We start from the raw sequence: 15,083 nt of genomic DNA, 5'->3' as shown, positions 1-15,083 counted from the left end.
CCGACAGCAGATACGATTCGCAGATACCTACACTAGTCGTGGGCAATATTGGGCGACAAATTATTTAAAATTAAACAGGGAGACACTGAAAAAGTAATTAGTATAGACAGATTTAAATCTGCATTCATATTACATTCTGATGACAACGCGATCTCAACAAGTATAATAATAGTGTATTGCGCGCAAACAAAGCGCATACTGTTACAAGATCAGGACGCATTATTAAACCTACTGTGAAATTCACTCCTTAATTACCAAACATGAAATAAACTACTTATATTTTATTCTTCTTCAATTATACATTTTGCCTATTTAACTAAAAAAAATGGATATACCAGAAAGTAAGCCCGAGAAGGAAGAAATAATTATAGCAAAAAATGGTGTTGACAATAGTGCAACGGCTTCAGAAACAGCCACAAGCTATCATAATAAATTCGAAATATATTCGTTAGCCACACTGCATACTATTAATGCTTATTGGCTATGTACTGTGGAAATATTGTAAGAAACAATATGAATTTTTTTAAGAGCGCCACTGCAGTATAAATCCTGCCATAAGCAGTCAACCACAGCTGCAGGGTTGTTAGCCAGTTATTGTTTAAGCAGTGCAGTTTAAAGTGAAAAGTTTAGAAGCATTTTCAGTGGTATTGTTATCGTGCTTGTAGTGATTTACGCGTATATATTGTTGCGTTTTCTATAATCCATTATGTAACCATTAAAATAAGTCTAGATTAAATTTGTTTAATCTTGAACCATATACATAAACATATATATTTTTCAAGTACTAATTGTCAATAACTAATCGCAATATTTTTTTTTTATAAACTAGAAGATCTCTAAAAAGCTAAGGACGGTATTAAAAACATTAGATTAAACATTAGCAAAACAGCAGAAAGTTATTCAGTCTGAAAAACTACAATTTTCGATCTTTTAAAGAAGGCTTTAAATAAAACAACCAAGAACTGGTATAGAACCATTATTTACGGATGAGCAGAACTCGTAGACTATGTTATAAAATGTAGCAAACTATACTATACATAGACGATAAGAAAATTCGCAGATTAGCCTACCAATTTGCGGACCTAAATAACCTCCCTCATAAGTTTGACCATGTAAAACTACTAGCCGGAAAACACTGATGTAACAATTTTATGAAGAGGCATCCTCATATATCTTTTAAGACACCTGAGGCGCAGAATAGTCCCCATGTTAGAGTCCAAGCGACCTGCATGCTCATGCAGGTCTCATCAACGGCGTATGGCGCTATCAAGTCCCCACACACATGCTTTAAATGACTTCTACAAAAGTAGGATTAAGCTCCGTTCGCTAACATAAGCGACGTTAAATGCAAACTGTCGTATCGATCAATTCGACTTAGTTCGCCGCTGCCAACATATATCTGTTGAGAACACAAACAACACACACCGACCCCGCCGGCGGGTTCAATGACTCTCATTCGTTACATCCCGTCGAAGCTTAGGCGTATAAATGATGACGTTTAAATTGCACACAATCTTTTACCCCGACTTCAACTTGGGACGTCTGTTTTCCTTCTAGGGCTAACGGGAACAGCAATACACAATCCGAAAAATAATAATTTTGCTTAAATATTACACAATATACAATAATATATATTTATTTATTGTTATATAATTAGTGTATTTTATATTTACATTTATTAATGAGTTTGTTTTAATTATAGATTAATGTTATTTTATTTATTATTACAGCACCACATACCTCATATCATATGAGTTATTAATTACACCGTTGGTTGCCTGAAAGAGATCGCTATCTAGCGATAAGGTCGCCAATATTGTATGCTACTTTTATTTAGGCTGTATCAATGTTTTGTATTTTTTTATCTCTTTGATGGTGTACAATAAAGTATAAAAAGTAAAGTAAAAGAATTTACTTATTCCATGGTCGTCTGATACAAACAAATCATAGACATCGAGTAACACAAGTGGAATTTTGTAAGTACGAAAAGCGTGGGACATGTTTACCACTAGTAAAGATTACTGAACTTCAGATTTCTAGACCGCTCGCTGTGTGGGGAACTGTGAACACTGAATGCAGAACTCGACTGAAAAAAAAAGAAAAGAATTTTTTTGAAGGAATTTTAGGTTTGTAAAAGAGATGGACTAAATGTTAGGAGAGTATAATAGCAACGCGTTCGACTTTCGTATGTACGATAGGCTCAAGAGGTATCGTTTCATATTTCTATAATACGTACGTTTAAAAAATACTTTACATTACAGAAATGTCGAATTCAATACCTGTTAGTGAAAAATTTTAAGCGTTCGACATCGCGGTTCTCCTTTCGGTATTACAACAACAAACAACAATTCCGATTCAGGCAGCCGGCTTGACGGTCGTCTGTGTCTGCAAGTAGTTCTTATTTTTCGAATTTTCGTAGCAACGGCTAAGACCGTTGTATATGAAGCTCCGGAAACATTAACCGCCGAACCGATATTGTTACAGCACAAGTGGTCGATAGTGTCGTGTTAGTTTCGTGTGTCGTTCGTTTCGGGGAGCTGCGTACTGCGGAGCGACGTGCGGTTGCTGCGTTGTGCACGGTGCGGGTGCGGTTAATGATGCATCTGCGTGCATGGAGATTGACGACGGTTTCAAAACCGTCTTAAGTAGACAAAGCGCAAAGTCGCATCAGCTAAGTTCAGCAGAACTCGACTGCATAACGCAGACCACCGGGGCGATGTGTTCGGCGTCTTGACATCCGGTGTCCCGGTTTGTGCGCGTTCAAGGTCACTACCGCCGGACCGGTATAAGAAAGTAAAGGCAGAGTTTCAAAAAAATGCAGGAACTAGGTGTTTGTAGACCAGGTGAAGGAGAATGGGCTAGTCCGTTACATGTTGTCTTAAAAAAAGATGGGCAATTACGTCCATGTGGCGATTATAGAACGCTTAACGCTATCACAAAACCGGACCGTTATCCGATACCGCATCTTCAGGATTTTACATATATGTTGCTTAATAAGAAATACTATACGAGGCTAGATTTAATAGAGCCTACCACAATTTTGCGGTAGCAGCAGAGGATATAGAGAAAACTAGTTTATGCACCCCTTTCGGTTTATACTAGTTCCCCAGAAAGAATTTTGGTCTAAAAAGCGCCGCCCAAGCATTTCAAAGATTTACGGAATAACAAGTATTAAAGGGATAGGCAGTGCAAACGAAAACGGTGAGTCAACACTTTTCTGTTACATAGGTGATATACTCACAGCGTCAGATTCCTTGGAAATTAATAAAGAACACGTTAGAATACTATTTAAAGTATTTAGCGAATTAGGAATTACAATGAATTTGCGGTAGCAGCAGAGGATATAGAGAAAACTAGTTTATGCACCCCTTTCGGTTTATACTATGTAGTTCCCCAGAAAGAAATATAATAATATATAAATGCGTTTTTGGTCAGTTAAATGTTGATTTTTTAGGACATTTGGTTACACCGGAAGGCATCAGCCTATTGCCTGAAAGAACAAGGGCAATCGCAGACTATAAAAGGCCCGAAACGGTAGAACAGTTGCGTAAATTTTTAGGTATGATAAACTTTTATATGGCGCACCTTCCACACGCCGAATTACATCAGGCAGTACTTAACCAATTTTTATATAATTAAAAAAAAGGACAAAACATAAGTCTGTTGGGACGAACAAATCATTACTGCATTCGAACAATGTAGGGATAGCCTTAAAAGCGCCGTAACCTTGTTTCACTCTAGCGTAGGACATTTAGCCTTAATGACAAATGCATCACATAAGTCGGTGCGGAACTACAACAAAGGATAAATGATAAGTGGTTACCATTAGGTTATTTCTAAAAAAAATAAACTTTCAGGCTCACAGCAAAAATACAGTACCTATGATAAAGAGTTATCGGCTATTTACATGTCAATGTTGCATTTTAGAAACATGATAGAAGGACGACAAATAACAGTTTTCACCGACCACAAACCATTAATACCATTAATACCTGCCCCTGCGCGAGGAGCAGTTCGGATTCCGCAGTGACCACTCAACGACGCTCCAGCTGGCGAGAGTTCTAAACCACTTAGCCAGTGAGCGAAACAAAGGGCATCCCACCGTTGGGGTCTTTCTCGATATGGAGAAGGCCTTCGACCGGGTGTGGCATGCCGGACTCCTGGCTAAGCTCCTGAATACCTCGGCGCCTCTCGCGTATGTGCGAGTAGTGGCGTCATTCCTGAAAGGCCGTAGCTTCTATGTCTCGGTGGAAGGCGCGGATTCCCAACCGCGCCCCATTCGAGCCGTAGTACCCCAGGGTAGCTGCCTGTCGCCGCGTTTATACGCGGTGTACACGGACGACATCCCCACCCTCCGCGACCATCTGCGAGAGGGTGAAGACGTATTGCTGGCCCTGTACGCGGACGACAGTGCGTTCTTCTCGTCGTCCTATCACCAGATCGTCGCAATCAACAAGATGCAGCGCTTGTTGGATCTGATTCCGGAATGGCTAGACAAGTGACGGCCGCTCTACTTGTCGGTGCTGACAAGCCGATGCGTCGGCTCACCTTCCGAGGCCAGGACGTGGAGTGGCAGACCTCAGTCTGTTACTTGGGGTGTCACTTGGACCGCAGGCTGCGCATGATACCCACCGTTAATAAGGTGGTGAGTCATGCCGCGGCTGCCCGGTCTAAGTTGCACACCCTCTTCACATCGCGCCTTCCAATGAAGACCAGACTGAGGGTCTACGGTGTCTACGTCCACTCGCGCCTGACATATGCGGCCCCCGCCTGGTACGCACTCTGCTCAGCGTAGCAGAAGCGGAGGATTCAGAAACAAAACAACAAACCAACAAAACCGATGCCTGCGAATGATTGTAGGAGCTCCGAGGTACGTCAGGAACGACGTCATCCACCGAGACACTAGGACGCCCACCGTGGAGGAGTTCGTCCGCAAGCTCGCTCGCACACTATTCGCAAAGGCGGACAGCAGTGCGAGCGTACACCTCCACGGTATAGCACCGCTTCATGCCAGACCACCGGAGGGGCGTCCGTTACCTCGTGAGCTCCTACTGTCGCCGACCATCAGCGCCGATGCGGGCATCGGTGAAGAGAACGACGACGATCTGGAGACACGGTAGGATGACATCACCCATAAAAGAGGAAAATCATTAAGGACTTACAGCCACCGGGTCATAACGACCCTGGCCCTCTGGGCCAAAATAAAGTGACACGACGGTTGAACCGTCGGGGAGGACCATCCCGGGTAGGGGGGGCAACCCCGAGGCCCGTACCCAGACTGGCCTAGGCCAGCCAGGAGGACCATTGATTGATTCTAATTTTATATTATTTAGGAGTTGAATTTTTAAATAAAATGTAGCCTTTGTACTATTCCAATTCATACTCTAGCTGTGTATTAAATTTAAAACCAATCTATTACGTACTTTTGGCGATACCTTTACCCAAAAAAAAAAAACTTACAAACTTTCAGACTTATAATATTTATAGGATTACGTGTCAAGAGGTGCTAATTTAGGTTAGTTATTCTATTTTTTTGTTAAAATGGCTAACTTCATATTAACATCAGATAGTGATATAGGTAATAAAGCCCATGAATATAAACAGAAGAATAATCTTAGATTGAGAGGATTAAAATAATTCCGCTAGGAATAACAAATTAACGAATCGAACAAAGAGAAGAAGAATTATAGAGGTAGAATCTTCATCACATGAAGATACTGTTATTGAGAACACGGATTCTGCAAAACAAAATAAAGAAAAATATTTGCAACAAATAAGCAAAATTAAGCGAAATAATGGACAAAAGTACTATACAAAAAGAGGAAAATTCATTCCTGCAAAACAATTTGAATACAAAAATTGTAATTGTTCGAAGAAATGTATAGAACGTATTAATGAAGCACAACGTATTACGTAGTGGAAATTTTTGATAAGTTCTGGAATATAGGTGATTTTAATAAGCAAAATGTATTTTTATATGGTAGTGTTCAACGAAAATCTGTCAATAGAATTCGGGCACTAAAAGAGTATATGCTTATAAATTTTACCTAGTCACTTCTGGTGGAGACATTTTAGTATGTAAGAAGTTTTTTACTAATACTTTTCAAATATCTACTGGACGAATTGATCGTATCCTAAAATCGCATGAGAACATTCCGAATGATATGCGTGGTAAAATGGATGGCTCTTGCAGAAGAACTAGTGAGCTACTGACGAATACAGTGATAGACCACATAAAAAGCTTTCCGATATTTGAAAGTCATTACACACGATCGCAAAATTCAGAACGAATGTTTTTAAATCCGGAATTAAATATAACAAAAATGTATAGTTTATATTTGGAAAAATGCAAGGAAAACAACTTGAGCTCAGTTAATGAATGGACATACAGGAAAATCTTTAAACGAGATTTTAAGTTACGCTTCCATTTGCCGAGTAAAGATACCTGTGCGAAATCCGATATCCTAAACATGAAAATTAAGACTACAACTGATGACGACGAAAAAATGATTCTTGTAGAAAGACATGACGTTCACTTGCAAAATGCTGAATTATCAAAAAAAGCATTACAAGAGGATAAAATTCTAGCATCAGAAAATCCAGATAAATGCTTTGCTTTCACTTTTGATTTACAAAAAGCCTTACCATATCCGAAATAGTCTGTCATTAATGGCATATTACAAACGAAATATGTACGTCTTAAACGAGGGTTTTCACAATTTACACAATAATAAAGTTAATATGTACGTGTGGGACGAAACCATTGCTTCTAGGGGATCGCAAGAGGTGGCTTCATGCTGTTTGAAGCACTTAGAAAATGAAAAGACCCAAAGCCATGTTATTGCCTACAATGACATGTGTACTGGGCAAAATCGAAATTTACAAATGACTTGATGTGATTGAAGGTTGTCCAGTCAGAAAATAGCATTGAGATAATTGACCACAAATTTTTACTCTCGGGGCATTCATACCTTCCGAACGATGCAGATTTTGGCATCATAGAAATGGCATTGAGAAAAATGAATTTTGTGTATACACCACAATATGTAATAGCACAATGTAGAAAACAGGATAAATTCATTTTATACGAAATGAAACGGGATTTCAACAAAAAATCTCCAAAATGCAATTAAAAAACAGATAAAAAATAATACTAAAGGGGAACAGGTCAATTGGTTGCAAATATGTTGATTGAGGTTCCTCAAAATTGCACCATATACCATTTTTTATAAAACAACGATGACGGACGCAGAATTTAAAATTATCAATTTATTACCTCTACGTCCTGGAAGACCGTTAAAATTGGAAAAAATCGCCCTGGAGCCTTTGTACCGAAATGCCAGACATATTACGTACGAAAAATATAAAGACATGAAGCAGCTACTACCCTATATACCTCCGGTGCATCATGCATATTTTGAAACACTACCACATGCAGAGAATAAGTAAATTCTTGTAATCAGTATCTTGTAATGACAATGTAATTGCCGTCTAAAATAAAATTTTATGTGTTGTTATGCGTATTTGTAAACAAAATTATATTAAAATGAATGATATTTTAAGCGATATTTGATTTTTCAAAATTGAAATTAAACGATTTTTACAATTGTATAATTTTGAAAGTGGTGTAAGTAGTCCATTTACAGCACATAAATATGTGTTATCGTAGTCTAATTAGCCAAAAACAAATTTATATAAACAAATTAAATGTTGATAAAACAATAGAAACAATGCCAGACCTTATATGATTTGCCTGTATTTTTAAATCAACAAATATAGTAACCTTTAATTTTCTCGAAACAAAAGAAAATGGACTTACACCACTTTCAAAATAAACGGTCCATATATTTCAACTACTAATTGTCAATAACTAATCGCAATATTTATATTTTTTTATAAACTAGAAGATCTCTAAAAATCTAAGGACTATATTAAAAACATTAGATTAAACATTAGCAAAACAGCAGAAACTTATTCAGTCTGAAAAACTACAATTTTCGATCTTTTAAAGAAGGCTTTAAATAAAACAACCAAGAACTGGTATAGAACCATTATTTACGGATGAGCAGAACTCGTAGACTATGTTATAAAATGTAGCAAACTATACTATACATAGACGATAAGAAAATTCGCAGATTAGCCTACCAATTTGCAGACCTAAATAACCTCCCTCATAAGTTTGACCATGTAAAATTACTAGCCGGAAAACACTGATGTAACAATTTTATGAAGAGGCATCCTCAGAAGGCAAAAGAGGCATCCGTGGTAGGGGGGCTTATGAGAAGACATGAAAGGTCTCTTAGACTTGAGTTTACCCTGTTAAATAAGTAGAACAGGAGATACACAACATTTAATAGCCACTTAAACCTTGGCTACGTCTTTCTCAACTAACGGTCCCAAACCCAAATGGAGATGAATAAAAGAATCTACAACTTACGGCCGCTTCCCGGGGTGCGCCGGGGCGCATCTGAAGCCGATGCTGGATGCTACAGCATGCGAACCATCGGTGGTGAGGAGCTGAGCAGGCGGGTACTCACCAGTAAAAGTGTTACAGCCGGTCGTTGTGAGTTGAACAGGCGGACTCACAACGTAGAAGTTACAGCCGACCCCATGGGCGATGATACAAATTTACTAATTTTATCTACATACCTAACACAAACAATGAACATTTCCTTGACACCCTCAAACAAAAAACTAAATGCCGCATCTAGTAGGTTGAAAAGATATTTAAATTGCACTCTTAGAAAGTCACAGAACACACACTTTTCACATCAACGACTTTATTCAAACACCTAACATAATGCCACACTTCGTCACACAGGGCCTCACGTACATGATACCGAAAGACACCGACCATCAAAATCCAGCTAAATGTCGTCCAATTACCTGCCTACAAACAATTTAGAAAATACTTACAGGATGTATTGCTGAAATACTACACGAACACATTGTAACTAACAATATTCTTGCCGAAGAACAAAAAGGATGCCGAAAAAGTAGACAAGGTTGCAAGGAACAGCTTGTAATAGACACAATAGCCATGAAACATGCTACGTCTAGGAAAAAAATATTAATACCCTGTATATAGATTATAGAAAAGCTTTTGACTTTCTATAATCGCAAAAGCTTTTCTATAATCCGTCTCCGTTGGCTTCTTTACGTACTGCAATACTATAAAGTTCACCCACAGCTTATTTTTTTTCTTGAAAGTTCTATGCAAAACTGGAAAACTAAGCTTAAAATCGCAGGACAGGTTAAAACCGAAACGGCTGAAATCCCAATACGCCGAGGTATCTTTCAGGGAGACGCCCTTAGCCCGCTGTGGTTTTGTCTTGCGCTAAACCCTCTCTCCCATATGCTGAACAAATGAAATCTCGGTTACTCTATCACCGCACCAAATACAGAAACTACTCTTACACACCTCATGTATGTACATGGATGACATTAAATTATACAGTAGCACAATAGCATCATTACATCATCTTGCAGATATCACCCAAACTTTCTCAAGCGACATTCACATGGAGTTTGGGATAGACAAGTGTAAGACATTTTCGGTCAAAAATGGAAAAATCATCCCAAATAGTTACATCTTAGAATCAGGAGAGATTATTGAATCTCTAGAACTGTACACTACCTACAAATACTTAGGTTTTGAAAAAGCTAGGCAGATATATCAAAAAGGAGCAAAAGATAGACTTAAAACTAAATTCAGACATCGTTTAAATATTTTATTCCGGTCTCAACTCAACTCCCGCAATTTGTTTAAAGCAATAAATAGTTACGAGATTCCGGTACTTACTTATTCTTTCGGCATAATTAAATGGTCTCAATGTGAACTCCTCAACCTTCAACGTATCATTAACACTTCTCTAACTGCCCACCGAAAACATCATCCTTGATCTTGCGTACAGAGAATGACCCTTCCCAGAGGTGAACGTGGACGAGGCTTAATAGATGTAGTCAATCTACACAACAAACAAATCATATCTCTTAGACACTATTTTCATCAACGCTCGAAACACTCTCCACTGCATAAAACAGTAACACTCGCAGACAAACACTTTACCCCTCTAAACCTTAAAGATCAAAACCTACAAAGAAATGAACGTATTACCGACATTAATGAAAAAATTGCCTCATGGCAACAGAAATCCCTTCATGGAAGACATCGCCATGACTTACAGCAATCATATGTTGACAAAGCAGCGTCAAACGCTTGGCTGAGGCGTGGTGAACTCTTTCCTGAAACTGAAGCCTTTATGTTGGCAATTCAGGACCATCATCGACACCCGGAACTACCAGAAACACATAATACGCACACTTAATACCCAATCAGATACATGCCGGCACTGTCATTCTAATCCTGAAACCATTCAACACATAACTTCCGCCTGCAGAGTCCTTGCGCAAACTGACTATAAACATCGACACGACCAAGTGAGCGCCATCATACATCAACATCTCGCACATAAACATGGTTTTATAAAAAAGAAGAGTCCATATTATAAATGCAAACCCAACACTATACTAGAAAATAAAAGTTACAGGATATACTGGGACAGAACTATAATCACAGATAAAACAATACATTTCAATAGACCAGATATCACATTTCATGACAAAATTAACAAAACTATTTATCTAATTGATATAGCTATTCCTAACACCCATAACATACAGTCGACAATTTCGGAAAAGCTCAGTAACTACCAAGATCTAGCAATCGAATTGAAACGTCAGTGGCGAGCAAACACCATCCATTTTGTTCCCATTGTCATATCAGCAATTGGAGTCGTACCTAAAAGCCTACAAAGTAGCCTTGATATGTTACAGGTTCCTCAAAATACTCAAAATTTACTCCAAAAGGCAATCATCCTGAACACATGCCGCCTCACTCGCAAGTTCCTTACGACTTCGTCTATCTCATCTTCCTATACAATCACCTAGACCCTACTCGCGCTTGGCTACGGCCCGTGTGTTGAGGTTTTTATTACCTCATACGAGAGGAAATGTAAAATAAAAATATAATAATAAATAATAATAGAAAATGAATATTGAATCGAAAATAGAGTAAAACAAAACTATCCAATGTACAAACTTTGTACATTGAATAGTTTTTTAATCCTATTTGATAATATTGTTAGTAGGTCGTTTGTTCTGTTACTTATTAATATAATATAAAATTAATATTTTATAATATGGTAAATAACACCATCAAAACAACCAATATAGTATTGGTACGTGACAATAATAATTTACGTTAAATATTATACATAAGCTGCCATCTATCTTCACTTGCAATAAACTATTTTTACTTAGTAATAGTTCATTGCTCTTATATATATAATATATCGAATCGAATATATATATCGAGGGTATTCTCTGAATATTCTCATATTGTGTTCGGTGAGATTATTGTATATGTAAGACGTGCCATCTCTCCGATCGAACATCCCCCGCTCCCCGCAACGACCCCCTCCGGTGCCAGTTGTACTCGCCGCGTCCTCCGACGTCGGCTTGAGGAAACGGCCGGTGCTAGTTGCCAGGAGTCTGCCTGCTCAAGTGAAGAGAAGCGCACGAATAGATCCTGCACTTTTTTGGTTATCAAAAAATCCTGCAGGATCAACGAAACCAAGGAAAGCTGAAGAACAGAGATACCGGTGTGCACGGACCGAACTTCCGCTCGCGGGCGCTTAGCTGGGCCTCCCCTAGGGGTCTCACCTGGCTTGGTTGCACGCGCCGAGGTCGTGGTGCCCGTGCATACACATCAAGAGCAGCAATCCGACACCACCATCATGTCTGAAGGGGGGAGCCCCCCCCCCTTAGACCAACGCAAGCGTGGCCGAGGCAGGTCCGGCATCGCGCGGTCAGTTGTTCGAAGAGACATCTTCGACAACTTGACCGTGCCTGTCGCCCTCACCCCCGCCGCCGGCCCGCGTATACGCATAATGCATGCTGAAACCGGTGGAGAGGACGTCCACCGGGCTGCTGAAGCAGACTTCGCCGCCACTGTAGCTGAGTCTACAGCAGGCGCGGAAGGAGCCAAGCGCCCGAGACCGGACTCTTCGCCGGAGTCAATGGAAGGGGAGGACAAGCGCCCCAAGACCGAAGTTTCCACTGCATCACCGCCGTACGGATCGCCGCAGGATTCGGCATCCTCATCGCGCGCGGCATCGCCTACAACGGGCGAAGCAAGCGAAAAAGGACGGCCAAAAGAATTACCACCGCCGCGATCCCCCTCCCCAATGGAGGGGGGGTCGCAAGACACCTGGCCGCGTGACTCGACGAGCTACGCGGCACTGCCATCGACGGTCGAGGAGAGGACAGCCTCCCGTCCCACTTCACCGCAACCGGGGCCGTCAGGGGTCACCTATGCGGCGGCCGCTGCCGCTCCAGCGTCGCCCAGGAGTCGAGCCCCTGCACCGGTACCAGCCCCAAGAGCGACGCCTCGTTCTAGCTACCCGCCGATCACGGCGGAACGCCTACCGAACTGGACGAGGCACTTCGAGGTGCTTAAAAACAAACTAGGACACGCCCCGAACGCACGCCCTTTGGGAAAGGGAGTGCGCTTCTTGCCCGGATCCGCGGAGGAATTTCGGGTCATCCAGCGCCATCTGACTGAGGCTATGAACCAGGATAAGACTATATCCTGGTTCTGCTATAGCCCAGCCGCGGAACTGCCAACCAAGGTGGCCATTAGGGGGCTGCCACTCGACACACCCCCGGAAGAGGTGATCGCCGCCCTGCGCAGTTTAGGGTTCCCTGCGCAGAGCGCGAAGGCGATCCCAGGCGGAAGAGGTCGACATGGGTGCACCTACTTCGTCCAGCTGGTGCACCTGAAGGAGCAGGAGCTCAGGTCACTATACAAGACTACTGAGCTCCTGTGCATGCCCGGCCTGCTGATTGAAGCCTGGAGAGGCGCGACGAGCCCGCCTCAATGTCACCGCTGCCAGGCATTTGGCCACTCCTCGGCCAATTGCCATAGGCAACAAAAGTGTGTTCACTGCGCCGGCGAACATCTGGCACGGGACTGCCCGAGACCTCTTTCTGAACCACCGACGTGCGCAAACTGCGCTAAGGCGCATACAGCAAAGGACCGGAGGTGCCCGGTCTTTAAGAAAGAAGCACGAAGGAGGGGCATTAACGTGCCCGCCCCTCACCCGAACGGACCGAGAGCACAGCCAAAGGGGGACAGGGAGCGTGTCCCCCCGGTAGCACCTAAGCAGGTGGTCGGTCGCCCTATCGTCGCAGAACCTAAAGCGACGATAGTAGTCGACCAGCGAACGAAGCAGCCACCCCCTGCGAAGAAAGCCACGGAGGTGCGAGCCAAGCTTGCGCCCCCAACAACTTTGGCGCCTCCAGCCAACCAGCCGACGGCCAGGGACCAGCCTATAAAGGTGCCTAGCAGAAAGAAGAGAAGGAAGAGGGCAGCTAGGCCTCCCAGGACTGAGCCTGCGGCGGCATCGACGCCGCAGCCCAGGAAGGCAGCGACGGAGCCAAAGTCCGCTCCGGCTGCCGCCACGCGGCCGGTGGTGAGGCAAGAAGTGCCTCCCCCTGTGCAGATGACAACCTCGGCCAGTGCGAAAGGCCTGGACACCACCATCATCGTCCGGGTCTTCATGGAGGCACTGACGGCGATCCTGGTCGCCTATACACAGGGCCAGGACATAATACCTGCCATCTCAGCTGGAATAGCCGCTCTTGCGAAGCTCAATTCCAGCTGAGAATACTATATTGGAACCCAGGTGGCATACGTGGCCATATCCGGGAGCTGACCCTACTCGCCCAGTCGCAGGATATTCACGTAATCCTCCTGGGCGAGACGAAGCTCTCGACTGAGATCGAGCTCCGAATCCCGAATTTCTTCGTGTATCGGCGAGATGAAGTCTCTCCCCGGGGCTGCCCATTCAGAGGTACCGCCGCGACCTCAACACACAACACCTACCCATTGTGGTCACAATCGCCCTCCAGCGCGACTTCAATATGACGGCATTTAGTATTCGACATAATAAAATATATTATTAACAGTAGTCGAACGTAATTAAATCTGATCGAACTGGCCCGTAAGCTTTGTATCAACTTCGCGATTATTAATTCTAGTTTGAAGTCTTTATGTAGATCTACGTTACGCATATACCACGAGCAGCCCGTGGCAATGCCGGACAGGTGGCCTATTGACCGTACATCGAAAATCTTCTTCCCTTCCGGGGAGAGATCCAGCACTGCGAGCACCATGTCTTTTTGATTGGGCCTGGTACATCCTATGTCGCCAGTGTCGGCCATACTTGTGTTGCTGCTGTCGAACTTGTGAACTATGTTATTTAATTAATGAAAATTAGGTCTTAATACTGTAACTATGTGTTTTATTGCAGAATATAAGTTTTATTTTACGATTTTCGGTCGATTTATTTCTTGCTATATATTATTTGTGAAGTACACGATTAAGTTGATTTCAGTTAAGAATTTCGACTATGGGCTATGACTATGGCCCTGAATATGGGTATATGGTCCATATTCATGTGGTATTTTAGATGGTTGGTTATGTGGTTCTAAAGGTACCTACTTATATTTTTTTCAGAATGGCGCAAACACAATCAAAAGAACCAAGGAAAACTTGGGATAAAGATCAAATGATTAAAGCCATAAGACAAACTGTCAATTAGGAGGCTTACGGGAACGTCATTTGCAAGAGCGTTCGGCTTTAATAAAGAAAACTTGGACAATTTATTTCAACTACTGGAAGAGATGTGCGAGAAAAATTACTATTCACCAGATCGTGTCTACAACGTTGATGAAACCGGCCTGACAGTTGTCCAAAGTAAAATTCCAGAAGTAATTGGACGCCGAGGAAACACGCAGATAGCATCACTAACATCAGCTGAGAGGGGTTCCCTGGTTACAATTGTAGTATGAATGAATGCCACCGGCCATTTTTTACCTCCGTTTATAATTTCCCCAAGAAAAAATATGAACTTACAACTGACTAGAGGTTGTTCTCCTGGAACTAAATGAGTTGCACAACTATCAGGCTGGATCCAAAGGAATATTTTTACAGATTGGTTCAAACACTTCATAAAGCA

At 42.0% G+C, this 15,083-nt stretch overlaps 1 protein-coding gene across 1 annotated transcript; it reads left to right on the top strand.

The window, feature by feature from the left end:
- Positions 1-11,798: 11,798 nt before the first annotated feature.
- On the top strand, positions 11,799-13,727 carry LOC126779421 (uncharacterized). The gene has a single exon (XM_050503337.1). It carries the CDS (start codon positions 11,799-11,801, stop codon positions 13,725-13,727), a length of 1,929 nt encoding a protein of 642 aa, XP_050359294.1.
- Positions 13,728-15,083: the final 1,356 nt, after the last annotated feature.

This window comes from Nymphalis io, chromosome 29, assembly GCF_905147045.1.
Source record: "Nymphalis io chromosome 29, ilAglIoxx1.1, whole genome shotgun sequence".
Lineage (NCBI taxonomy): Eukaryota > Metazoa > Arthropoda > Insecta > Lepidoptera > Nymphalidae > Nymphalis > Nymphalis io.
Note: the sequence above shows the minus strand (reverse complement) of the source record. Positions and strands in the feature narration are given on the sequence as shown.

Bases quoted from the DNA above. Each gene is read 5' to 3' on its own strand.
- LOC126779421 (XM_050503337.1), top strand. From the start codon at position 11,799: ATGTCTGAAGGGGGGAGCCCCCCCCCCTTAGACCAACGCAAGCGTGGC.